Raw genomic sequence first — 27283 nt, forward strand, 5'->3', positions numbered from 1 at the left:
CTGACATGAAGGGATGATATGGGAGGGGAGAGGTCCCTTTATTCCAGCGGTAATATCGGGGTTCCCTTTTGCCCCGAGGGGGTGACCCTTTCTTGTCCAAAAGGCAGGATCTCTCCCTCCCCCCAACTCCCCCGCAGGAGGTGGACGGTGGTGGGGGAGTCGCAATCACGTGCTGCGTGCGTGTGACGTCAGAGGGGCAGGAGGGGGGGAGAGCGATCGGGGTGGCAGAGAGGCGAGCCCCGGCCCCGGGATCGGCGGTAGCAGCAGCAGCAGCATGGCGGGGGCCGGGGAGACGAAGGTGATCTACCACCTGGACGAGGAGGAGACGCCCTACCTGGTGAAGATCCCGGTGCCGGCCGAGCGCATCACGCTGCTGGACTTCAAGCAGGTCCTGAACCGGCCCAGCTGCAAGTACTTCTTCAAGTCCATGGACCAGGATTTCGGGTGAGCAACCCGGGGGAGGGAGGGTCTGCGGCCTCCGATCGCCGCGGGCCGGGGGCGATCGCCTCCCCCGGCCCCGGGAATCCGCAGCCGGAGCAGCGCGGATCCTCCCCCCCCCCCCGCAGGCACACAAAGGACCGAGAGCCTCTCCCCTCCCCGGAATGTTCCCTCTCGGAACTTTTCCGTTCCGTTTGCTTTGTGCGCGCTGTTACTTTGTTGCACAAAAAAAAAGAAAAAAGCAGCAGCAGAAGCATCCGAGAAATCCTGGAACCCAGCAAACAAACAAACAAAAAAGCCTCTCCACTCCCCTCCCTCCCTCCCTCCAACTCAGCAAAACTTGGAGCCAAAGAGCGCCTCGGCCCCACGCTCCCTCCCTCCCTCTCTCTTCGCCTCCCCTTTCCAAAGACTTCTTGTTTTGTTGTTTTTTTTCCCCAACCTCTTCAGATCTCCTTTCCAAATTCCGGCAGCGACTCCGATCCTTTTAATGACCCCCCCCCTCCCCCCCTGGAGCCTCTCCAGGCCTCCGCTGCGGGACTTGCCTTCCTTTTTTGTCTTCGCTTTATCGTTTCCTCCGCTCCGTTTCCTGTCGTGTGCTTCGGATCTCTCGTTTGTGGGAAACGATCTGACGCCCGGAGTGGCCGAGCTCAGGCCTTTGTGCGCTTTCCTTCCGACTCAGGCTGATAACGCGTCCTGTTTGGTGGGGGGAGCTGCATCGGGTGCAATGGGTTTTGAGGCTGAAGCCATTAGAAACGCAGGGGAAAACAATTATTTTTTTGTTTTCTAGGTTTGCTTAGAATCAGCAAGGGCAAATTATTTTGGGGTGGGTTTTTGTTTCATAGAATTCTGTGGGTCTTATTTTATTCCCTTGTTTCTCTAAGCGGGCATTGCGTCTTGCAAAACTTGTTTACACGTTTTCTATGGTTTGCCTTTTTTTTTGGGGAGGGGGGGCTGATATTCATTTTCCATTTTGGATTCATTGTGTATCTTGCATTTATTTGCCTCAAAGCTAATCTGCTCGGCAATCATTTGTATTATTTACTGCTTTTGTTTCAAAATTAACAAAACAAAACAAAAAAAAAGACTTTCCAGAGTCTACTTACAAAGGAACTGGTTTATTTAAAATGTGCCTTTCTCTTCTGTCTGGGTTGTTGTCTCCGCAGGGGGAGGGAGGGAGCTGACCTGCCACAGAAACCAGCTCAGCCCCCTCCAAAATACACAAACCCCGTCATCTCTTCCCACCCACCGGGCAACCTTCCTCATCGCACACATTCAGATGCCGCCCCCTTTTCGTTATTCTGCACCTTCTTGCCCCCCCCCCCCCGTTCCGCCCTTCCCAGTACCCGGCTATGGGGCCGATGCAGTAACTGCGCGCAGAAAACGGGCGCTCGCCTTCCTAACGCGCGCCCAGCCACCTCTCCTGGGCTCCCCCTCCAAAACCGAAACAAGGGGGTCACCCTATAAAGGAGGCGCCAAGGAAGTTTTTTGTGCATCCCCTCGGCAGGGGAGAGAGAGGTGGCTGTCGAGCAGGCCGAGAAAAAGGGACGCGCAATCCACGCGTCTCCGTCTTCTCCCGCTACCGATGTAGTCGCTCACGAGATTCACGGCCTGTGCCGCGTAGGTTGTTTGTATATTGGGTGTCCAGGATTTTATTTTTCAAAAACTAAAAAAAAAAAAAAACCAAACTACTACTTTCTTTGATTCCTCCTACTTAGCATCGCGCTGATTCTGTTAGAAGGACTCGCAGAAAGCAGGATTTTTCTATATTTTTTCAAGGTGCCCTTGAGCGCGCTGTACCTTTGGGGCTGGCGTAAAATTTGTCGCCTGGCAGTGGGCGCGCGGAAAGCGTGTCGGCTCACGGGGATCAGCCAATAGCGCTCATCTACGTGGAATTTACACGCAACGGGCGCCGTGCGGGGTGTTACCGGACGCGCGTCGAGCCGTGACCGGCGGCCGGCGCACGGTGTTGCGTCGGCCCCTGCGTGGCCACGTGGTGCTCTGCCAAAGGAGCCCCCCCATAAACAGATGCACCCCTTCTCCCCCGGGCATGCGTTCCCGTCGCCTCTCCCTTAATGTGTACCCGCCGAACGCACCCTGCCGTGCTCCCGGGTACTCTGCTCTATCCACCCCTCCCCCCCCCACTTAAATACACAAACGCACCCAGAGCTGCCGCCTCGTCCCTAAACATCTTCACCTGCCACCTGCTCGTCTCCCTGTAAGCGCGTTCCTCCCTAACTTCCATGCACTCCTCCCTAACTTCCATGCACCCCGGGGGTGCAGTGCCTTCCATGCCCCTAGCCAGACCCCCCGGGATTCCCCCCCTCCTCTCTCCCAAGCTTGCTTGCTTCCTCTCTGTCCCATGGTGGGGGCTCGTTCCCCCTTTCTGGTGGCGTCGGGACAGCACTGCCAGACTGCCCTACGTGACGGGCATCGATGAGCACCCTGGGCCGCAGCGTCGGCAGGCCGGAGTGATGGGGCGCACCACAAAAGAGGCGAGGGGGGGGCGTGGCCTCAGCGTTTGCCCCACCCTTGCACTAAAGACACGCTCGAGCCCGGGCATTCATTTCCCAACTCCCCGTTTGTTTTTTTTTCCCAAACCTTTTGAGGTATTTGACGATCCCTTCTGGGAATCGCATATTTAGGTTTCCCAGGTCTCGCCAGTGACCCGTACAGAGGCTGCAGCCCCCTCCCGCTAGCTGCTCCTGTGGGCCCCCAGCGTTCATCTCGTTCTGGCCACAGCTTTGTGGCGCTCGGGTTTGGCAGCCTTGAGGTGGTGGGGTTTGTTCGGCCGTGTCTCCTCCTCCTCCAGTCGGGCAGGCCTTCTCTGTGCGCTTACCGGGGGGGGGGGGGGCGAGGCGCAGAATGGCTGGGGACGCGCCGTCTGCGGTCCTGCTCCTCGTGAGCTCCTCGCGCATGGCGTCGGCAGTGGCGTTGCGTTGCGTTTTTTTTTACCGCGATCTCTTGTCCATGTTCTGAATACGGGAGGAAGAGAGGTGCGGCCCTGCCTGAGATGATTGCGTGACGCGGCTCTCCTGCCGTCCAGTCTGCATGAAACTTAGTAAGTGGTGGGTTTTGGGGGGAGGGGGGGGTTGTTATAAACCCAGTGTAAATTGGATTTTTCACTACATAGTCAGAGCAGTGTAAGTTATCCCAGGACAGGACATTCCCCACGAGGAAGGCCTTGTGGCTACCATTTTGCATGGTCACCTGGTTAGACAGGCACACTGAGGGCATGGCCTGTCCTGGGTTGTGGACCGATTCGACGTTGACCTCCCTGTAAAGCCTGTAGGGTTGACGATGCTGCGGAAGGGGACAGGACATGAGACATGGCCTCAGCAGAAAGAGGAGGAGATTGGGGGGGGTTCGGGGTGGGGGGAGTCTGAGTGTTTTTTCTCCCCCCCCCGCTACCCCTTTCCCGGTCTCCTTCTCCAGATTGTTACCTCTCTCTTCTGCAGGGTGGTGAAGGAGGAAATTTCGGATGACAATGCCAAGCTCCCCTGCTTCAATGGAAGAGTCGTCTCTTGGGTGAGGACCCAGGCCTTCTGCTCGTCTTGCCCCTCGCTGCCGTCTCCCCCAGACCTCGTGCCGCCATCACCGCTGGTGCGTGGGGAGGTGGGGAACGTGGCAGGTGCCAGGCTGTTTGCTGGCCAGCGATCTTGGTGGGTAGCTGCTGCGGCCTTCCGAGTTGTGAGGGTGGGGGTCTCTGATCCACCGATGCCGTCACCACGGTCTCCATAGCAGTGAAAGAGGCCCAGAGCTCAGCTGAGGACTGTGGTGGTGCATCGGGAAGGGGACTGGACACTCGCTACCATCTTTCTGTGCGTGCCTGCAGTGCGTTAACCGATACTGATTTATGGAATAGCCCCAGCGTGCGCAGTTATAATTCGTGGTCGGATGTCAGAAAGGGATTCCCATGTGCGTAGTGAAGATGAAGAAATTCTACCGAGGAGCAATTTATTTAAGAAAAGCCATGGGTTATATTATTTCTAACGATCTTCAGCCTCTGCATTAAACGTGTCCCGCCTGTTGGGTTCAGGGCCGTTGACGTTGCCTGCAGGATGCTTGGCCCCCGTCTTTCTGTGTAGAGAGCTAGGCCTCTGCCATCCAGTGACTCTCTCTCTCTCTCTCTCCCCCTGTCCATTTCTAGTTGGTGTCTTCGGAGACTCCCCAGCCGGAAGTGGTACCGCCCGCACCGGTGGAGGTTAGGCCCGAGCCCTCCCCTCCCCCGCCGCCTCTCCCGCCGCCCCCAGCTGAACGCACCAGCGGCATTGGTGACTCGCGGCCTCCGTCCTTCCAGTGAGTTTTGGAGGGGAGCGGGGACGCCCTGCGGCCACTGGCCATGGGGGGGGGGGGGGGGGGGGCACGGTGGGTGGAAGTCGGCACGGCCTGTGCTTGGGTGGTAGAAAGGCAGAGAGCCGCTGCCGGAGGCTGTCCTGGGGCTCTGGAGATGGGACCAGTTTGCCACGACCGGAAGAAGGGTAATCGCAGAAATTTCTTCCAAATACTGGGGGGGGGGTGGGGGGAAGAACCGAAAGGCTCTGGTAACGTTTCATGGTGGTTCCCACGCGTGGGGGACAGCGAGGGGAGCGGGGCCGACCCCCCCCCCCCTTCCTCGGGGTGTGCCGTAAGCTCCGTATCCCCTTCTCCTACCACAGCCCAAACCTTTCCGGCAGTCGGGAGAACCTGGAGCAGGACACGGAGACGGAGTCCATGGTGTCGATCCGGCGGGAGAGGCCACGGCGCAGGGAGGGCGGCGAGCACGGTAAGAGCTCCGCCCATCGCCCCGACTCCCCCCCCCCCCCCCCCCCCCCCCGTCCCCAGTTCCGGGGTCTGCTCTGGCCCCGCCCCCCCCACCCCTTTTTACGTCGAGTTTTTTCTTTTGCTTTTCGAAGGTGGGCATCGGCTGAACGGGCAGTCCCGCCTGGAGCGCCACATGGCCGGGTACGAGAGCGCCTCCACGCTGCTCACCAGCGAGATCGAGACCACCAGCATGTGCGACTCGGAGGACGACGACACCATGAGCAGGTAGGGGGGGCCCGCGAGGGGAGGGCCCCCGTGACCTCCGCCCTCTTCTCGTCTGGGTGGGCCGTTATTCCGACGGGCCTGCCTCGCTCGGTGGGGACAGAGAAGAGGCCAGCGTGCTGGTTCTGACCCCCTTTTATTATATAAAGGACCCGATGGCGCTTTGGATATTCAGCAAAAGCAGCCGACGCGGGGAGCCAGGGCTAAACAGTGGCAATAGTCATTTTTTTAAAGCGTTTGGCCGGCGGTTGTGCTGTCCTGCCGGGGTGCAGAGAGGTGATCCATCTGCTTCCGGGCTCGGCCTGCTTCCTTCCAGGCCTCCTCGTAGCCCTGGCACAGACTGGTGAATCAGCGGGGCCCAATCCATTCGGCCCAGGTTCCTCTCCTCCCAGAATCTTCTCTCTCTGCCACTTCCCCCATCCCCCTGCTCGTTCCCCCTTCCCTTGGACCGGCTGGTGGCAGGACAGCCGCGTGTTAGAGGAGGAAGCGTCGTGTTTCCGCGTCGCTGCTCTCCTGCCCGCTGGCCTTGGGTATCGGGCTATGGGCTTTGTGGGGAGGGGGGGGGGGCAGAGGGGTGATCGGGGGAGTTAGGAGAAGATGGATGCCGGGTCACGAGATGGGATCCATAACGAGGGGTAACTGGACTGCCGGGGGGGGGGGGGGGGGGGGGGGGGGGGGGGAGAGAGATGAGCTGGCATGGAATGAGGAGGATGGGGGTCAGAGATGGTATAAGGGGGTGATCGCGTCTCATGAAGTGGGCGAGGAGGGCCCACCAGGTTCCCACTGCTGGACACGAGGAAGGGCGTGACATCGCTGACCGAATAGCATGCAGCCATTTTCCCAGTGGTGGCTTTGAAAAAAAAAATAAAATTGCTTTATACCCACCCCCTCTTTTTTTTTTTTTTTAGGGAATATTTTAATTATGCCCCAGTCGCTTTTAGGCAGAAGTGAGGCATTAATGCCTTCCCCCCCCCCCCCCAAGGATTCCCACACCTAGAGTGACAGGAATTTGCCTTGCTAAGTGCTGGCGCTCATGCCAAAGCAGTCCCTGTGCCCCTGCCTCCTGCTAAATGCCGCCTCGTCTCCCCCGCAGGTTCAGCAGCTCCACAGAGCAGAGCAGCGCCTCCCGCCTGCTGAAACGCCACCGCCGCCGACGGAAGCAGCGGCCGCCGCGCTTGGAGAGGGTGAGCGGGGAGCGAGGGGCAGCGTCTGTGACCGCCCGCTGTGGGGGTTACTGCCTTTTCATGCGTTGCTGAGGTGGGGTCTCCATCTGGAAGGGGCACCGGTGCCTTGGCGGCTTCAGGGGGGAGGGGGATGCCAGACTCTGTAGCACTGATTGAAAGAATGCAGTTTCCTAGCGTGTAGGCAGATGGACTCGGGACCAATGGGTTTATGCTCCTCTGCCAGCAGATGGAGACTGAGTCAGGTTTCAATGCTGACATCACCCTAGGTACACTCCTGCAGTGACCTCAGCCATTCAGTATCTCTCCGTCTCCAGCAGATGTGGACGTGCTTTTCTCTATGGGGATCGCTGTACCCTTTAGAACAGTGGTGCCTAACCCTGTCCTGGGGACCCCCCAGCCAGTCGGGTTTTCAGGATATCCACAATGAATATGCATGAGAGAAAATTTGGCTGGGGGAAGGGGGGGGGGGGGGTTTCCCAGGACAGGGTTGGGAACCACTGCTTTAGAAGAAGAAATTCTACATTTAAATTGGAGAAAGATTGAGCCCTGCTCTCCTGTGGTGATACCCAAAAGTCCCTCCCCTAGTGGAGAATTCCTGAGGTGATTTCCGAGATCCCTCAGCGGTGAGCCTTGGTCCGGTAGCCGGTTCCCGGCGTGGACTTTGCTGCTGAAGTAGCTGAAAGGCAGCGGGTGCAGGAAGCCGAGCTCGGCGGTGACAGCCAAAGCTCTCTCCCCCTGCAGCCAGAGACCGTCTCTGTACTCAGCCGGTGAGCGCAGAGCCCAGGTAAGTTTATAAAAAAAAAAAAAAAGATTTACCCCCCGATTCAGGGACGTTGGAGGGGTTTCGGTAAGAATTCCTCCGGTCTCCTTGCTCGGTGCGCCGTACCAACGTCGATCCCAATCCTGTTGAGGTAAGGGGAAGTGGGCTTCCGAGCGGGTAAAGCAGCCCCCCCCCCCCCCCCCCCGGCAGGCTAGGCCTCGCTTTAGGCTTGGTGGCGCCATCTTGCGTGCATTTTTGCGCCTGTATTGCCCACCATAGACGTGCAGTGTGTGTCGGTTCTGCACATGCCCTGTGCGCATAACGTCGCGTGCGTAGATACGCGCAGAATACAGGTAAAGCCGGGCGCACGGGACGTGCGTGTGGCCCGCGTAGGTGCCCGAAATCTGTGCGCATAAAATTTTCAGGTTGAGCCGACTGAACATGCGGTTACTGCTCCGGCAGCCAAGAAACATAGGCGGCTTTCCTTCTGTGCTGCTTCTTATATTAGGGCTGCACAGTCTGACCTGGGTTCTTGCTTACGCCAGCATCGTGAGGAAGCCCAGGGAGAGTTGGCCTCCCTGGACTTTGCTAAGCCCGGCTCCCCCCCATTCAGAGGATGGGTCACCCACAGCCTTAACCAGAAGTGCCCCGGCTAGGCCCGGACCCGGCTGCCTTCTCTTGGGTGGAATTTTTCCAGGGACTTCAAGCCTTCATACAGGCGCAGTCTGCTACCTCTCGCTCGGGGTCAGTTTCGTCCTGAACCCCCTTGTGCAGTTTTGCCAACCCACCCTCCTCTATCAACGGTGGATCGAGATCACTTCGGGCAAATGGGTTTTGGAAGTCATATGCGAAGGATATGCACTGGAATTTCACAGCACTCCTCAGGACATGTTCATGCCACTCCCAGCACAAGAAGCAGGCAGTGGAGACTACCCTGGATGAGGTCTGTAATCGCAGTACCCACGCCCTAGGAAAATATGGGGTGTTATGCCATCAATTTCATCGTGCCCAAGAAGGAAGGTGCCTTTCGCTCCATCCTGGACCTCAAGGGCGTCAACCAACATCTACGAGTGATTCATTTCCGCATGGAAGCCATATGCTCTGTGATAATGGCCGTACAATCAAGAGAGTTCTTAACCTCCCTGGACTTATCCGAGGCCTACCTACATATTCCAATCTGTCAAGAACACCAGCGTTTCCTATGCTTTGCAGTACTAGGTCGCCATTATCAGTTCCGGGCGCTGCCCTTTTGCTTGGCCACCTCCCCCAGAACATTTTCCAAGATAATGGTGGTCGTAGCGGCAGCACTGAGGAAAAACGGAATTCTGGTGCACCCGTACTTGGACGACTGGTTGATCTGGGCCAAGTCCGTGGAAGAGAGCCTCTGGGTGATCAACAGGGTGACCTCCTTGCTTCAGGAACTCGGTTGGGTCATAAAACTGGCCAAAAGCCATCTCAAACACTCCCAGTCCTTGGAATATCTGGGAGTCCAGTTCGACACCAAGCAGGGTAAGGTCTTCCTCCCGACCACATGGATAAGGAAGTTGATGTCCCAAGTGTATCTGTTGATGAACACGATACGCCTGATGGTGTGGAGCCGCAATCAAGCCCTTGGTTTGATTGCGGCAATCCTAGAATTAGTGCCATAGGCAAGGGCACACATGCAACCATTTCAATGCTCCCTGCTGTCACGTTGGAACCCGCAGTCTCAAGACTATTCGATTTGCCTCCACTTACCAATGGAAGTATACGCTCGGTTCCAGTGGTGGCTGCAGGAAGCTCATCTGGGTAGGGATGTACCCCTATGCCTCCAAACTGGCTGGTCCTTATGACAGACATGAGTCTCCGGGACAGGGAGTTTACTGTCAGGAACTGATGCCCAGGGGGCGTTGGACCAAGGAAGAGGCCCTCTGGAACATCAGCCTCCTGGAAGCCTGGGCAGTCAGATTTGCCTGTCTACAATTCAGCCACAAACTCTAGAGTCAAGCAGTCTGCGTAATGTCGGATAACGCAACAGTGGTAGCCTGCATCAATCACCAGGATGGAACCAAAAGCCAGCAAGTGTCACAGGAGATATATTTCCACCCATTTCATAAAGAGATCTATCTACAGAGGATCTCGGCCTCCTACGTCCCAGGAAAAGACAATGTCAGAGCAGACTTTCTAAGCAGGGAGAGTCTGGATCCAGAAGACTTGGCGATGTCGGCCAAAGGCTTTCAGCTGCTAGTAGATCGCTGGGGTCTCCTTTCCATCGACCTGCTGGCTGCATCTCATAATGTGAAGGTTCCCCGATTCTTCAGTTGCAGAAGAGATCAGTTGACCCTGGGGATCGACACTCTTGTTCAGACCTGGCCGGAAGAGGAGCTGCTATCCGCCTTCCCTCCTTGGCCCCTCCTGGGCAGGTTCATTTGCAGAATCGAGTGCCACAGGGGATTAGTCATACTAGTAGCTCCAGATTGGCCCAGGAGTCTGTGGGATGTGGACATGTGGAGACCCCCCTGTGCCTTCCACCGCACAGGGGCTTGCTACAGCAGGGACTGGACCTTCACGAGGATCCAACTGTCTTACGGTCTGGCCCTTGAGAGAGCTCACCTGATGAAGCGAGGATATTCTGCGGCAGTAATTGCCACAACTTCCACACGTGGAAGTTGTCTTCGTTCCAAGCATGGAGAGGTATTTGAGGCCTGGTACGAGGAATGTGGTGTCCCTCCTCAGGCGGTCAAAATCCCACTAATCCTGGAATTTTTGCAGGACGGATGAATAAAGTTTTGACCCTTAACTCCTTGAAGGTCCAGGTAGCGGCTCTCTCCTGTTTCAAGAGTGAGGTGAACAGAACCTGCCTGTTGGCTCATCCGGACATGACCCATGTTCTGAAAGAGGTGAACCACTCTACCATGGCCGGTTCTCCTGTGGAATCTTAATCTAGTATTGGAGATTTTGGCAGGGCCCTACTATCGGCCGCTGCGCAGTTTTTCCTTGCATTTATTAACCCTGAAAACTGTGTTCCTGGTGGCTGTATGCTTGGCCCGTCACATCTCTGAACTGCAGGCATTATCGAGTCAGGAACTGTTCCTCCGGATGACTCCAGGAGCGTTACAGCTTCGTACTCTTCCATCCTTCTTGCCCAAGGTAGTCCAGGAGTATCATTTGAATCAGTCCATTTTGTTGCCATCCCTAGATAAGCACAAGGACGTGGAAGAACACCGCCTCCTCCGCCATTTGAATGTCAGAAGACGTTTGATGAGGTATCTGGAAGTTTCAGAACTGGTCCGAAAGACGGATCGCCTATTTGTCCTTCACGGTGGAAGGAAGCAGGGCCAACCAGTTTCGCGAGCTAACATAGCTCGCTGGATTAAGGAGGTGGTCACGGGAGCCTATATAGAGGCAGGAAAGTAATTACTTTCATAGGTTAAAGCTCATTCCACTAGGGCTCAGGTGGTCTCATGGGCTGAAGCTAGACTGCTATCTCCCGTTGATATCTGCAGAGTGGCAATGTGGTCGTCCTTACACACCTTCTCCAGTTTCTATCACCTGGACGTCCAGGCCCGAGAGGACGCAGCCTTTGCAAGGGTGGTGTTAACCGGACTGCGGGCAGCCTCCCGCCCCGATCGGGAGTAGCTTTTGTGCATCCCATTGGTCCTGAGTCCATCTGGCTACACGATAGGAAATGGAGAAATTACTCACCTGATAATCTCGTTTTCCTTAGTGCAGACAGACAGACTCAGCAACCTGTCCACGGCTGCCCAAGAACGGTGCCAAGGATTCGCCTGCAGAGTGGATATCAATCCCAATAGTTTACTGGTGAGCCGCCATCCAGTCCCTTGATCAGGGCATCTATAATCTTACTGGGTTCAGTGTTTGGTTGAGTACAGTTACGGTTATCTGTTTTTAATCCTATTTTAAATCAAGTTTTTCAATAGTACGTCCACAGTGGCTTTTGAAGAAAATACTGAAGGGCTGAGGTCACTGCAGGGGTGTATCTAGGGGACATCGGCTTTGAAACCTGACTCCAACTCCATCTGCTGGCAGGGGAGCATAAACCCATTGGTCCTGAGTCCATCTGTCCACACTAAGGAAAACAAAATTATCAGGTAAGTCATTTCTCCTTTCTTTTTCTGTGCCTGCGGTGGGATGGCAGTCTGGCACCACCGTGTGGCTGTATCGAGTCAAGCAGCACACTGATGGTGCTGCCCGTGGGATACTGTCGCAGAAGGTTTCATGATTTGGGCAAAAAAGGAATCCACGGCGGCAGAGGGAGATCGACGGAGCGTTTGAGAGGAGAGCAAAGGTTTTATCTCCTCTGCCCCTGGGCTCGTTTGCTTCACAGCTTGTTATCCTGTGCAAGGTGCTTCGTAAAAAGCTGTGTCCTATAGAGTCAGTAGTGCCGTGTGTAAATAAATAATAATAATAAAAACAAAAATCCAGAATAATGACCTTGCCGGCACTTTATTTGCCCAAGCCCCTGAATCGCTGCCTGTCCCGTCCTGTTATGGGTTTTTTTTGCCTTCAATCGTTGTGTCCCCCTTCCCTTCCTCCTCTCCTCCGCTCTTCCCGCCTGTCCCCCCTTGCAGTGTTTCTTCCCATGCTCTCACTCAGCTTGGGTCACTTCCCTTCTTGGTTACCAATCTGACCTCCCACCCCCCATGCCGTCTTGTTTTTCAGACGTCCTCCTTCAGCAGCGTGACCGACTCCACCATGTCCCTCAACATCATCACAGTGACTCTCAACATGGGTAAGAGATGAGAGGGGGGCGGGGACCTCGTGCCGTGGAGGGGCAGAGGAGGAGTTTTGAAGGCTGTGGGGTATTTCTCGGGGGGGGGGGGGGGGGTGTTGAATGACCCTTCACGCAGAATGCAGCGTGGTTCTCCTTCCAGGTCTCCAGTCCTAACCTTGACCATGACCTGCTGAGTGACTCAGTGCGGGTCATTTTCAAACTGATTTCTATGCTGGAAACTGGGTTTGATGCGGGTAAAAATGGGCTTTTGGAAATTGCTCCGAGAGCTGCTGCTTTTCTGCATGGACCTCTTTCACCAGTTACCCCCATGCAAAGCACTGCATTTCCAGACAGGCTTCATCTTTTTTTTGCTTTTCCTATTAGCATTTAGCAGTTATAAACTTTGGAACAGGAAGTGCACGGCTGTTGGATGAAACCCTGGATCAGAAGTTTCTTCTCATCTGGTTTTACCTTTCAGGGGTGGGCACTTCCGGTCCTCGAGGGCCACAAACCAGTCTGGTTTTCAGGATATCCCTAATGAATATGCATGAGAGAGATTTGCAAGCACTCTGCCTCAGTTGTATGCAAATCTATGTCATGCATATTCATTAGGATATCCTAAAACCTCGACAGGTTTGTGGCCCTCGAGGACTGGAATGAGTCCCAGCTAATCTGTTGTTTTTTTCTCTCTCAGAATTTGACTGGCTGTCTTCCGAAGTTGACTTTTGTGCTGCCTCTCTTGAAAATGTTGCCTAATTTCACCCTTTTCTCTGAACCTGAGAGGATGGCCCATCCTTACCTATTTGGTTTGGTTGCTTCTAGGATAAAAGCGATTGCTTGTCAGGGTCCCTCCTTTCCGTTCCCCCGGATTGGGGAAGGCTCCCCCGCCTTGACAGCCTTCTCTTCCTCTTCTTTTTCAGAGAAGTACAACTTCCTGGGTATCTCCATCGTGGGGCAGAGCAATGAGCGAGGGGACGGCGGGATCTACATTGGCTCCATCATGAAGGGCGGGGCCGTGGCCGCAGACGGCCGGATTGAGCCCGGGGATATGCTGCTACAGGTGGGCCTGGGGGCTGCCTCCGGATGGAGAACTTTTTTTAATGCCAGCAAGAAAAGGTGATAGATCCCTCCCTCTCTCTAGTAAATCCCGGTTTTCTCTTGTCCACGACTAGAATGATCGGCCACGCAAGCGGGCGACGGCATCGAACAGCACTGATGCGGCCGAAGCTCTCTCGGTGCCCAGGAAACCTTAACAAGCTTCCGAGCACAAGCGAACTGTCCCAGGCAGCTGCTGCTGCTCCACGAGCCTGCTTCCTTATTTTATTTTTTTTTTTTTTTATCCACCTGTGTGACCGGACGCATGTTCTATTTCCTCTTTCTCTCGCTCGGTTTTTTTTTTTTTCCCAGATTTTTTGTTCGTGTTTGTGTTTAAGTTTTCACTAAATGCTTCTTTCTATAGGCATTGCATTTTGCAGCATTTCTGCTCAGAGAAACCGGAGGAATTTGCCCACTCGCTGAAGCAGGGCGAGGAATAGGGGAAGCAGGATCCGGTCCGTTCGATTGAATGATACATTTGACATGGTATCGGGAGCCTTGGTGGTGGCGGTTAGGGTAGGTGGACTCTCATGGCTGTGAGCCTCAGGCCTCTGGGAGGAGGTGGAGAGAAGGTCCAGGAAGTGGGGCGTCTCGGTTAAAGACCACCGTGCCATGGTTTGGACCTCCACCCCTGCCACTTCTGTTCTTCCCTCCACGTCACATCATTGAGGAAACTGAAGTGACGTTTATCCCTCCTCACGCTCAGCAACAGAGCTGAAGACCACGCCAGAGCGATCCCAGAAGCTCAAGAGGTGACAACTCGAACAGAACCTGGGATGGGGTTTTGCCTGACTCCGGAGTTTGGTCTCTCAGTTGGAGAATTTTCTTGCTGAGGTTTTAACATAAACTATTGATCCTTAGTAACCTCAGACACATGGATTCTCTGGATAGTAAAGGAAGGCTATCAATTTAAGTTTTTTTAAAAATCCCAACAAATCGCCCTCAAATGGGAGTTATTTTCACCAGGAACTTCTGCAAACAAAGCTCCTCTCCCTCTTGCAGGCCAGTGCCATCAAAACTTCATCACCAAAGGAGAGAGAGTGTGGATTCTACACCAAGTATTTCCTGGTACCCTAGAAGACCAGGACCTTGAACACGTTTCTAATTGAAGAAGCATTTAACTTTATTTCCCTGCCGAGCAAAGCAGACTGACTGTGCTTTCTGAATGTCAAGGATGCATCCAAGCATAGTTTTCTTGTAGGAATGCAGCATTTTCAGTATTGCCTGCCGCCGGATGGCCCGTCAGATCAAGAGTACCTTGCAGGCAGGGGCAGCCGAATCCATGTGCAGCACCATTTGGGTGCTGGTTGCTAGGGTTCATTATAAATCATCCCAAGTTGAACTTGACCCCATCATTTCAGTTGTAATTCATAGAAGCCAGTAGGATCATTGATTTAATGTCCGTGGTGAAGGAAGTCGTACGGCCTCGGCATACGTGAGCCTGGGACATGTTGAGGATGATGGCATCAACTGGTTAAGTCTCACCTTTGGCACATCTTCCCCCTGAGATAAGCCCAATGGGCCCTAAAGCATTAGTGGAAATGAGCCACTCGGGGGCTGAAGGAGCCTGTGTCGCCAGTCAGCTCAAACTCTGCCTTGGTGGCTAGACCATGCCAGTCTGACTCGAGGTTTATCATCTCAGATTCTTCCGTTTCGGATGGTCCTGAAACAGATGCCTCAAATCGGGGATTGGGAGCTCATGATCAAGGGATCCACACCCAAGGCCCCTGGTGTGTTTTTCGGAAATACATTACCTCATCCCTATAGTACCTGAATGAAACTTGCCTTGAGCTACCAATGACAAGACTAAATAAATAAAAGGATAAACCTGTATTTCCTAGAACATTGGGTAGTACTGAACACTCTCTAAGGGTTTTCAGAGGAATGTTCATCAATAAGATTGTCAAGCAGGGAGGGATTGGGGCACTTCTCCTGTGTTGGGATACTGCCAATATATGGCAATTGACTTATTCCCCACGGGATGACCAAGAGCTGCCTAACTGGCAGGAAAAGACCACATCCTAGTAGACAGGCTGAGTCTAATCTTAAGACCCTCATGAGTGATCTCTGGATCAGTCCCAAGTTTCACATTTTATTTATATATATATATATATATATATATATATATACATACATATATATATATGCCACAAAAGGGGGAAAAAGCACCTATATGTACTTATAGTATTTAATACCATGATTTTTTAGAGTAAAAAATTCATATTTATTGAAAACATCTTTTTATAAAAATGATTTATAGGTATACAATACTAAATCCTCACATGAAAATGTACTATATAGAATGTACAGTTCCTGAACCTAAAAACCCTGATTCATTTCTCAATTCTAACTATTCTCTAGCTTTCACTAGCTGAAATTACCCCACATCTAATCTCTTTGCCAACACATTGCTTCACCCTATATAATAAAGCACAATACAACAATACATATATAACACATTTCCATCTATGAATGCATAATGTAAAATTTACACTTCATGGGTTGTAAATCCCCAATATTACAATACAATAATGAAATTGAAAAAAGAGAGAGCTGTTATGCCTAAACATAACATATCAGCTTTTAGTGTCACATAATGTGATTACAATGGCATAACTCATCACTGATTGATCCCTCTCTCTGTGTCCAGTGATGGTAGATTCACTTGTTTTGCTTAGCCCCTTTTGTAAGGGGCTTTTTGTGGCTTATATCAAGCACTAGCAAGGCACTGCCGATTTTGTGGTTATTTATATATATATATATATATATATATACATACGCACATGCGTATTTTGGTAAAAGCAATGGTTATAATAAATTCAATATATGCAAAGGTAATATTCTGATAAGCGTACTTATGGTTATATAGGGCCACTTATGAGAATGGCCCAAAGAAAAAGAGAGAGAAACAAAACGGAGAGAGAGTATTTACAAGGATATACAGTATATTTTTGGTGATTGCTTTGTAAGCGATCAAGTGAGTTCCAGGCCCCTGTTCGGTCCCTTTCAATCAGGTATAGCAACTCCGAGGATTCCCGCTGAGAGAAGAGTGAATCTCTCTGTCCAGAGTTTTGCAGACTCTGCCCTGGGGATCAGATCAGTTCAGGATTTCATCCATTTGTTCCGAAGCAGTGTTAGAATTCACCCCCCCCCCCCCCCCCCTTTATACTTTTTCAAACGAAATCTTGCTAGCACATGTACATTTCTATTTTCTTTGTTCTCTGCATCTCAGCTGCCATCCCATAATACTCAGTAACCTATTATGATTCATGATTGTCCTTGAAAGCAGGATATGGTTCCTTATCTCTAAACTATAAAATGTTCCGCTGACTTCTCTTAGTGAAAGCAGTTTCTTGTAAAAACACATTTCTTTCCTTACAGCCTCAAGCAATAATATTTTCTTTCATCTTAACTACGTAAAGCAGCTTCCTATACCGAACTAATATATTCTGAACCTCATATCTCTCTTGGCAGTGTTTAATTTTTACATGAGGCAGGGTGGGGTGGGGGCTACCTGTCCCTCCATGTGCATCGAAATGTCTTCACAGTTACTATCCCTATAATCTTAATACACAAGGCAGATTTAATGTCCTCTCCTTTGGAAATTCCATCAAGAGACCAGTTTGGTTGGAAACGTCTCCAGCCTTGATGGTGCACAATCAAGGGAGACTGTTTCATCCCAAGATCCAGTCTCTCAATCTCAACAACTTGGATGTTGAGTGTGAGGTAGTACGATTTCTTGGTTTCTCCAAGAACCTGTCTCTGGTCCTTCTGGCTCTTAGGACTGAATCCACAGGAAGTCTTATGGGTTCACATGGTGGAGGTTCATCTCTGATGTGAGAGCAAGGCACTAGAGCCTTTCTCGTGTTCCACAGAAGAATTGCTTGGCTACCTGCTACAGTTTTTCAGAGTCTGGCCTGAAGACCAACTTGGTCAGAGTTCACCTTAGTATAGTTGTTGCTTATCATCTTGATGTAGAAGACAACCCCATCTCTTACATCCCTAGGTTGTCAAGATGTATGTGGGCCTGCCTTGCTTTGATGGAAGCCTCTCATCCAACAGTATCTTGGGAACTCAATGTGGTACTTACTCAGCTGCTGAAAGCTCCTTTTGAGCCTATGAACTCTTTTGTGTGTTCAAGTACCTGACCTGGAAGGTCGTGTTTTTGGTGCAGGTCACTTTGGCCTGCAGAATCAGCAAGCTCCAGGCCCTACTGACTTAGCTTCTTTATGAAAACTGTTGTCATAATAGGATGAGTGCACAGCACCACTCTTAAATTCCTGCGTCTGGTGATAATCAGACTTTAACCTGGATAAATTGTTCTATCAATATCTTTCCCAAGCCCCCTGTTCATAAGAGCGAACACGCCTAATGTGGTTTGGCTTGCAAGAGAGGCCTTGCCGACTGTCTGGAGCAGACTGAGTCCCTTAGAAAGTTCACCCAGCTTTTCATTCCTTTTGATCCTGCTGCAGCCAAATAAAAAATGTCTAGTTGGGTAGCAGATTGCATTTCTTTTTTGTTATGTGCAAGCAGGTCTAATGCTGGACGGGGCACTTCAGGGCTTATAATGCCAAAGTCACAACTGCCCCGCTTGCCAGTCTGAGATCGGCTTAAGTTGAAAAAGAGCCTTGTCCCCTTAAAACAAAGTTGTGCCGGCAATTTGTAGGTTTTGTTTTTTGTGTCTCTCTTTTTTTGTTGGCGGGCAGCCCTTCACTAGGGATTTCCATCTGCACGACTGATCATCCTGCTTCTCTAGGGAGAGCACTGTAGCAGGTATCCTTCGTAATCTGCGCATCCCCTCCATTTGGCGTTGATCCGTCAGTTTGTATATCGGACCGAGGGGACTGTTCGCACGTACTTGGAAAAGCTTTCCAGGCTCTGAGAGAGCTTTACCTTGTCAGTGCGTCGGATGATGCAGTCCCTGACCCCTGCCTCGCTTGTGTGACTGACCATCCTGCTGTCCACTGGTTAGAGGTAAGTCATTTGATTTTGCCATCTTAAAGGGTTAAGCAGCCTGCTCGAAGTCTGCAGGGCAAGTGGTAGGTGGGGAGAGTTTTCCCGGTGCTGGGTATTGTTGGGCAGCCGATGCTGGTTGATCACTCATTGGTACAGCAGGAAGGAGCTGGTAGGGTGCAAGGTCAGAAGTAGGATGGTAGTCCTTGGGCCTCGATAGCCTGTTCCTGGAAGAGAAGAGGAGCGAGGGTGGTGGGGACAGAGGCAGTCTCGTGCTTCAACTCACTCTCCCCTGTCATGTTTTGCCCCCACGCCTGTTTTCCACTTTTAGGTGAATGACATCAACTTTGAGAACATGAGCAACGACGATGCGGTGAGGGTGCTGCGAGAGATTGTCCACAAGCCAGGGTGAGTGAGCACCATCCTTTCCTGCTTTCACCAGAAAGACTTTTGTGGGTTTGGTGCCTGAAGGCTGTGGTTTGCGTAGGCGCACTATGCTCTTGATTGGCATCTCTGACATTGAGATCCCCTTCCCCCTGCTTTGATTCAGATGGCTCACGTCTTGTTGAGGGGCTGAGGTGCTGTTCGGGGGGGGGGGGAGGCTGTCTGGTTTCCTGAGGTCTCGCATGATTTCACCTGTTCTCTGTCACTTCCAGCCCCATCGTCTTGACGGTGGCCAAGTGCTGGGACCCATCGCCTCAAGGATACTTCACACTACCTCGCAGTAAGTAGAGAGTAGGAAGGGGTAGGGGGTGAGAGTGCAGAGGCATTGTGGGCCCACAAATACTGTAAGAGCAGGTGGGCTTCCTGGAAGCCGTAAGGCACAGTCTCTTCTTTTTTTTTTTTCTATTTTGGGGATACTCCAGCATTGCTTTTAATGTCTCTGCAGACGAACCCATCCAACCGATTGACCCTGCGGCCTGGGTCTCCCATTCTGCCGCACTGACCGGTGCCTTCCCAGTGTACCCTGGCAGTTCCTCCCTCAGCACCATCACCTCCAGCGGCTCTGTCACGGAGACTGAACGTGAGTGACGTTCTGGGAAATATCGGCTCCCAGCTCCTTTACTCCTCAATCTTGTGGGGAAGGGACAAGCTGCTTCTTATTTATTTATTTTTCTTTTTAGTTAATTTTTAAGCTGGTCACTCCCAATAGTCTCTCCTTCTCTGTAATCCTTTTCCCCATCTTCTCACCTTCCTCACTGTGCAGGCTTTGACGATTTCAACTTGTCCATTCACACGGACATGGTGTCTGTGGCAAAGGCAATGGCTTCACCAGAGTCGGGCCTAGAGGTGCGAGACAGGATGTGGCTGAAGATCACCATCCCCAACGCTTTCCTAGGTGAGCAGTTTAAAGAAAATGAATTGGCGAAAAAATGTGGGAGCTTCAGCATTTATTTTTCAGTGGGAGCTTCAGCATTTATTTTTCAGTAATGTATGGGTGAGGCTCTTACAGAAATACAAAGGCTTCCTTCCTTGCCAGACCCTTGTGTTTTAATGGCACCTTTTTTCAGGGTTTGCTCTCTTATTCCCCCCCCCTCCCCCCTCGCAGGCTCAGACGTGGTGGACTGGCTTTACCATCACGTGGAAGGCTTCCAGGACCGCCGGGAAGCCCGCAAGTATGCCAGCAACCTCCTGAAGGCCGGCTTCATCCGGCACACGGTGAACAAGATCACCTTCTCGGAGCAGTGCTACTACATATTTGGGGACTTCAGTGACTGCGAAAATTGTAAGTCCTGCCCCCCTGGTAAGACAGCAGTGGTGATTTGCACGGAGCTCATGGGTGTCTCCAGCTTCGGGTAGTGATGGTTGCCGCTTTGGGACGTTGTCCCATATACATTTGTGGACTTTTGGCCCCGCTGGAGGTGCACGATGCTCTGGGCCGGGTCACTTAATCTCCCTGAGTGGAAGATCTGTGGGGACACCCCCCCTTCCCCCATGCCATGCTTGCTTTATTGATCGCCGCACCATGTTTATGCAGCATTCGGGATCTCGTGGACGGGGTGAGCACAAATGGTGTCTTAACCGTTTTCTCCATCCCCTGTAGACATGGCCAACCTCTCCCTGAATGACAACGATGGATCCAGCGGCGCCTCGGACCAAGACACCCTGGCACCTCTTCCCCTGCCCGGGGCGACACCGTGGCCGCTGCTGCCCACCTTCTCCTACCAGTACCCAGCTCCGCACCCCTACAGCACCCAGCCTCCTGCCTACCATGAGCTGTCTTCCTACAGCTATGGCGTGGGCAGTGCAGGCAGCCAGCACAGTGAGGGTGAGTCCATTGGGTGGTGGGGGAGGGGAGACGGCCCGCAGAGCAAGAGACGGGTGATGAGTTAAGGGGAGTGCACGTGGAGAGGATGGAGGCAAGGGATAGGAGAAGACATGCAAATCTCTTGAAAGGTATAAGTCGGGTACAAGAAGCAAACCTTTTTCAGAGGAAAGAATGCTCTAGAACAAGAGGTCATGGTGTGAAGCTCCAGGGGGAGTAGACTGAAGAGCAACATCAGGAAATATTTCTTCACAGAAAGGGGTGGTAGATTCCAGAGAAGGTGGCATAGACAACAATAGTAACTGAATTAAAACAAAAAAAGTCTAGGATAAGAGCCAAGGATCCCTAATGGCGAAGGGATTGGTAAAGAGAGACTAAGGTTGCCTGCACCGTGTGGCAGTTACAATTCTGGAGAGCAGTGATACGATTGCACTGGGCTTCCAAGATGGCTGTGGTGACCTGCATGGAGGCTCCATGGTTAAATCTCAAACTTCATTGGCCATGGGGTGGTGAGATTTTTTTTTTTTTTTTGGGAAAGCAGCCTCATTGGTTTTGATGGCAGGGGGGAGGGGGAGGTTATTATTACAAAACTTGATAATGAGATACTGAAGTGGCCCGGGGGCTGGATTAAGTCTCAGTTTTGTAAGGATCAACAGAGGAAGTTAACAAGGATTAAAAGTGTGTGTTGGGGCGGGTGGAGCCCAGCCCAGCCCTGTGTAACAGGATGCGAGCCTGCTGGGGACAGATAGGGAGGGCGGCGGTAAGGAGAAGGTTGAGAGGACAGGGTGGGGGGTGGGTTTGTGATTTTCTACGCTCGTCTATCCAACGTGGAAGAATTGGGACTGGGCAGACTGGATAGGCCAGTTTGGTCTTGACCTGCCATCTGTTAGTGAAGGGCAGCACAGGACAGGGAGTGAGGAGTGGAGAGGGAAGGCAGCCGGGTATCAGGGAGATCGGTACCGTGTGTCGGGAAAGGGGGGGGGAGAGCTCATCTTGTGGCTTCTATTAACTTTTCATTTGTCTGCTTTTCTGTATCTTTTTTTTTTTTTATCCTCTTATCTCTACCCTGCTTCTTCTTTTCTTCTCTCTTGTTCCTCCCCCCCCCCCCCCCCCCCTCAGGGAGCAGAAGCAGCGGCTCCAACCGCAGCGGCGGGAAGCACAAGGACGACAAGGCGGGCGGCGACTCCAAGTCGGGCAGCGGCAGCGAGTCTGAGTACTCCACGCGCAGCAGCCTGAGGCGGGAGCAGGCGGGCAGCGAGCGCTCGGCCCCGGCCAGCGAGGGCCCCGCCCGCAGCCACCACAGCCTGGCGAGCAGCCTCCGCTCTCACCACCCCCACCCCCACCCCCTGCACGCCTACGGCCCCCCCGGGATGCCTCTGCCTTACAATCCCATGATGGTGATGGTGATGCCCCCGCCGCCCGCCGCCTCCGCCAACCCCGCTGCCTCGGTGCCGCCCGGCGCGCCGCCGCTCCGTGACCTGGCCTCGGTGCCCCCGGAGCTGACTGCCAGCCGCCAGTCCTTCCACATGGCCATGGGCAATCCCAGCGAGTTCTTCGTGGACGTCATGTGACTATAGAACGGCTGCGGTGACGGGAGGGACGGTCGAACCTTTTTTATTCCTTTCTGTTTGGTTTTTTTGTACGTGGCACGTGCCGCCGGTACCAGCCCATTTTAACGTCACGTGCACAAAGCAGCACCAACGGAACTTCTTTGTTTACTTTTTACATTTTTATAGCTTTTTTTTTTTTTTTTTTTAATTATTATTATTGTATCATTTTGTTGAAGGTTTGAGAGACGTTTTGTTTTGTTTTTTTCCAGTACAGGACTTCTCCCTTTGGGTGCTAAGCAGTTAACACTTTTACTGCCCGGGCCTCCTCCTGCCCGACGCAGGGGAGGCAGAGCCAGGGAGCGCCCGCTGCCCTGGACGGTCCTGGTGGATTTAGTAAAGGTGACTTTGGACAGTAAACCCCGCTGTGTGGGGGCCGGGTCAGTGCCCACACGGGCCGCTCTGGCCCATGGTGAGACTGCCCGTTCAAGGTACCTCCTTTTGAAGGACACGGGAATGTAGAAGAGGCCATGCACTTTGACCTGCGTCAGGCCGAAGGATGTGGGCAGGGCCGCCCCCTTCTCTGCTTTTTGGCAGGGCCGGACTGATTGAAGCAGTGACTTGTATGGACAGGGGCTGGGGAGATGCTGGTTTCCAAGCCTTATTCCAGATTTGGGAGGGGGGCAGCATGCGTGAAAGCTTTCCTCGCTGCTTTGAGCGCCCGGGGGGGGGGGAGGATAACGAGGAGCGGTGACTGGAGCCTGGCATCAGTGGGCTTGGATTGTTACAGAGCCTGCCCGACTGCTCGTTAACCTGCTTCTCATTAATTATCCTAGCTAGAGAAATGATGGCGTGAAGGTTTGGGGTTTTACAAGTTGTGCCTTTGGTTTAGAGTGAACCATCCCCAGTTTCTCTGCATCGCTCTTCTGTGGCTTTCCCCACTGGCCTTTAACCTGGGCGTGGCTTCAGTTTCTCATTCGGGGCAGACGCCCCAGACGGAGGCTGTCTCCTACCCAAGGCTCCTCCCCCCTCCCCCCCCTCTGTTTTCTCTTGGAGGCAGCCCTGATCCCTTCAGTGGGAGAAGGTTTCTTGCACCTGCGTTGTGCTGTGGTACCCCTGCTTCTTCCCACTGGGGGGGTTGGAGGTGTGATCTGGCCCTGGTACCCCCATACTCCTTGGCACAGTGCCTAGCCAGCCGGTTCGGCTGCTTGCAGGACCCGCTGTGGCCGGCCTTACACCGCTGTGGCCAGCATCTCCACACACTGAGAACCGTGGCCCCCCCCCCCCCCCCCCCGTGCCAGGGTCTTGTCCAAATCCTCCATTCCCGCCATGGGTGTGAGAACTCTGAACCAATCTTCCACCTGCCCCCTCCCCCACACACACCTAGGGGCTGGTTGCTCTGTAGCTGCAAAGTTATTTTTAATAATGTATTTATTTTAGCTCATTTGTGTACAAAAATAAACCTTAAATAAAGATGAATAGCTTTTTAAGAACAAACCAACGTTCAGCTTGAGCGGCTCTTTGGATTCTTTGCCCTCCCTTGCCGCAGGGAAGGATTGCCCTGGCCATGGATTCAGTGGGGCTTGTGCCCTGTGTTGCTTTGTCACTGCAGGGTGCCGATTAGTTGCCCTCTTTGCCAGTTATCCCAAATGGGGAGGGGGCAGGGGGTTTGGGGTGGTTCATCCTTGTAGGGAGGATGCTAGTTGAATCCCCAGCCTCTCTAGCCTAGCTCTGACCCCATCAGGATGCAGTCTGCATGTCCCCCACAATGCTCAAGGACGGTCTGTTGGCAGCCGTCCTCCATACCCTGAGCTGAGGGGTCAGTTGCACCACCTTCGGGTTCTGTCTGGCCGGTGGGCCCAGCCTGGCCTGTGCCTAGTTGTTTTCCTAGGTGTTCCTAACCAGCGTTCATTTGGACTTTTGCATGCAGGAGTTGGGAGTCTTAGCAGGAATATCCAGCTCTGTCAAGGCACAGGAACCTGAATTGTGAATTATTACTAAAGGGGTGGGGGGAGCCACAAATCTGGAAGACCAGCCTGCAATTCGTGAGGGGGGGGTTGATTTGAGTAGAAATGCCTCAGCTCTGAGTGTGTTTCTAGGGATTGAGAGCACAGAGAGAGAAAAATTGGTTCTTACCTGTTAATTTTCATTCCTGTAGTACCACAGATCAGTCCAGACTCCTGTGTTTTGCCTCCCCTCCAGCAGATGGAGACAGAGAAAATTTCACTGCGATTGTATATAACCCATTGTGCCACCTGCAGTCCCTCAGTATTGACCTGTACCCAAGCCAAGGTGCCAGCGCTAACCTTACATTTCTAAGCAAACTCACTCCCCTCCAGTGAGCCAGAGGAAGGTGAAAGTGTCAAAAAAAACAATGGAAAACTCATTTCCCAAATTTAACATAAGCGATCAGCACTGAAAATCTCCAACAACTCCACACTATATACAAAGTATGAGTGGGTAGGTCCCTGGCCTGATCTGTGGTCTATCGAAATGAAAATTAGCAGGTAAGAACCAGTTTTCCTTTCCCTGTACGTACCCAGAGCAGTCCAGACTCCTGGGATGTACAGAAGCTCCCCTTAACTCCAATGAGACCTGGAGTGTTCTACTCATAAAACGTTCTCACCAAAGCCCATGGAAGCTGGAGCCCTGCCATTCTCGGCGATAATGTCTAGCTAAAGTTTGCAATGACTTCCCAGTAGCCAGTCTGCAAATTTCATGCAGAGACACTCTATGCCAGAGAATATGTCGAGTGTGCCCCTAAACTCCAGGCAACAGGTGTCCTTTAGAAACGTAAGTTGACTCAATCGCTTCTTTCAGCCACCATGCAACTGTAGCCTTAAGATGCCTTACCTCCCTTCTTTGGACCACTCCACAGTACAAAGAGGTGATCCGATATACAGCAATCATTAGTGACCCTTAGATATCTCAATGCACACCTCCCATCTACATGCCTAATCTTGCCCATGTAAGGTGAAGAGGAATCCAAATCCAGAAAAGCTGGAAGTTCCTATGACTAAGATGGCACCCATGACTCCCTTGGGCAGAAAAGGCGGCACCATGCATGAAGATACCCCTGAATCTGAGATGCTGTAGGAAGGGATCTTGACACGACAGTGCCTGGAGTGCCGAAATTCTCCTATCTGATCAAATAGCCACCAAGAAAACCACTTTAAGAGTCAAGTCCTTAAACATAGCCACCTTTAGTGGTTCAAACGAGCATCACACAATCTTCTAAGGACTAGATTCAGATTCCAAGACTGATAAAGTACTACCTGGACTCAGAGTTAAAGGCCAGTCCCTTGACCAGAATGTTCCTGTAGAAAAGTCAAAATATGCAATGCCATAGCCTGAACAGGATGAGGCTGCACTCTGTCATAAGAACATAAGGAATTGCCATGCTGGGTCAGTCCAAGGGTCCATCAAGCCCAGCATCCTGTTTCCAACAGAGGCCAAAACCAGGCCACAAGAACCTGGCAATTACCCAAACACTAAGAAGAACCCATGCTACTGATGCAATTAATAGCAGTGGCTATTCCCTAAGTAAAATTGATTAATAGCCATTAATGGCAGACCAGGACTCAAAAAACCCTCCAAATTTGCACATACACCAAGTATGTAGAAGGTCACCTAGCCTGCAATAAGGTGGAAATGACTGCTTTGGAATATCTCCACCATCTGTTGTCTCTTCTCAGAAGTGAGCTGCCATACCCGAAAATATTGGGCCCTGCTAGAGAAGAGTCGACTAATGTCTGAACCTCAGCGGCTTGTCTATGGCCATGTTGATCAGATTTGGGACCATGGTCACTGAGGCCACTCGGGAGCCACCACATTCATGTTGCCCGGATGTTTCTCTATCCACCTTAATCCTTTATCCACCAAATGTCATGAAGGGAAGGACATAAATAAGAATCCTTCGAGTTCATGGCATCGATTCCTTCCCTACTGTGATCTCTTCAGTGGCTGTAAAACGACTATGCTTTGGTGTTCTCTTTGGTCGCCCTGAAGTCCATATGGGGATACTCCTATCTTCCATGAATGAGACACATCACTGCCTCTGATAGCTCCCATTCCCCGAGGTCTGACTGAGAAAATTCGCCTGAATGTTGTCCATCCCAGTGATGTGATAAGCTGATCCAAGTGCTGCTCTGCCCAGGGAATCAACTCCGGGGTCTCTCGAGCCACTGCCTGATTCTTTGTTCTGTCTTGACTGTTGATATAATCCACCGTCGTCACATTATCCAATAGGCTCCATACTGGATGGCCACATAACCGTGGCAGACAGGCAAGCAATGCAAAACACACTGCTTTCATTAATAAATGATTGATAGACCATGAGGACTCCTGTTTTGACCACTGGCTCTGTGCCAACTGATCTTGACCTAAGCCCTCCATCTGAAGAGACTTGCATCGATGGTGACTATTACCCAATTCGGAACCTCCAATTCTGCACCACGCTCAAGACGGGGGCGAGTAAGTCACTACAAAAGACTATCCCTGGCTTTCCCCTCTAAAGGAAGAGGAAAATGAAACTCTTCCAATAAGAGATTCCAGCGGGAGAGAAGAGCTCTTTGCAGAGGCTGCACATGCACCAACACCCAATGTATTAATTCCAATGTCGCTGCCATAGAACCCAGGACCTGCAAATAGTCCCAGACCCTGGGCACCAAAAGCTCTAGCAGATGCTGAGTCTGACTGCAATTTCTCTTTGTGAGAAACACTCTCTGCCAGTGTATCAAACTGAGCTCCCAGATACTTCAGTTTGAGAGGGGACTAAATAGCTCTTCTCGATGTTGACTACCCATCCTAGAGATTTCAAGCGCATCAGTACCTTTTATACTAATTGTTGACAGAAGTCCTCTGATTTTGCACGAAGAAGCCAGTCGCCCAGGCATGGATGCCCCAGCACACCTTTCTTTTGCAATGTGGCCACTACTCCTATCACCTAGGTGAAGGTACGCAGAGCCATCGCCAGCTGAAGGGATGTTCCTTTAGGACCACGAGCCATCGCCAAACTGAAAATGTTCCTTTAGGACCATGAACCTCAGGAATTTCTGGTGCTCCGACCTGATGGCTACGTGCAGATATTTATCTGTCGAGAGATGCCAGGAACTCTCCCCTTGCATATCGTCGCTATGACAGACCTCTGAGGCTCCATGGGGAACAGTGAGAGCTGCGTTTACCTTCTTTAAATCTAATATTGGCTGAAACATCCCTTCCCCTTTGTTTGTTTTTTTTTTGGATCCATGAAATAAATGGAAGATGGAAAATTTGTTCTCCCCCTTGCATCCGGGGCATTCCACT

At 52.1% G+C, this 27283-nt stretch overlaps 1 protein-coding gene across 1 annotated transcript; it reads left to right on the plus strand.

The window, feature by feature from the left end:
• Nucleotides 1-698: 698 nt before the first annotated feature.
• DVL2 (dishevelled segment polarity protein 2) lies at nt 699-23480 on the plus strand. The gene is made up of 15 exons (XM_029580374.1): nt 699-3496; nt 3894-3963; nt 4586-4734; nt 5094-5200; nt 5331-5463; nt 6554-6644; nt 12067-12136; nt 13039-13178; nt 18498-18574; nt 18823-18890; nt 19056-19190; nt 19374-19505; nt 19716-19892; nt 20211-20435; nt 21552-23480. Exons 4-15 carry the CDS (start codon nt 5149-5151, stop codon nt 22001-22003), a joined length of 1752 nt encoding a protein of 583 aa, XP_029436234.1. The 5' UTR covers nt 699-3496; nt 3894-3963; nt 4586-4734; nt 5094-5148; the 3' UTR covers nt 22004-23480.
• The last annotated feature ends 3803 nt before the right edge of the window (nt 23481-27283 follow it).

The sequence above is a fragment of the Rhinatrema bivittatum genome, chromosome 16 (assembly GCF_901001135.1).
Source record: "Rhinatrema bivittatum chromosome 16, aRhiBiv1.1, whole genome shotgun sequence".
NCBI lineage: Eukaryota > Metazoa > Chordata > Amphibia > Gymnophiona > Rhinatrematidae > Rhinatrema > Rhinatrema bivittatum.

Excerpts from the sequence above, each read along its gene's own strand:
- DVL2 (XM_029580374.1), top strand. The coding sequence starts at position 5,149 with ATGGTGTCGATCCGGCGGGAGAGGCCACGGCGCAGGGAGGGCGGCGAG. Across the intron at positions 13,179-18,497 it reads CCGGGGATATGCTGCTACAG|GTGAATGACATCAACTTTGA; the intron begins GTGGGCCTGGGG and ends TTCCACTTTTAG. Across the intron at positions 19,893-20,210 it reads CTTCAGTGACTGCGAAAATT|ACATGGCCAACCTCTCCCTG; the intron begins GTAAGTCCTGCC and ends CATCCCCTGTAG.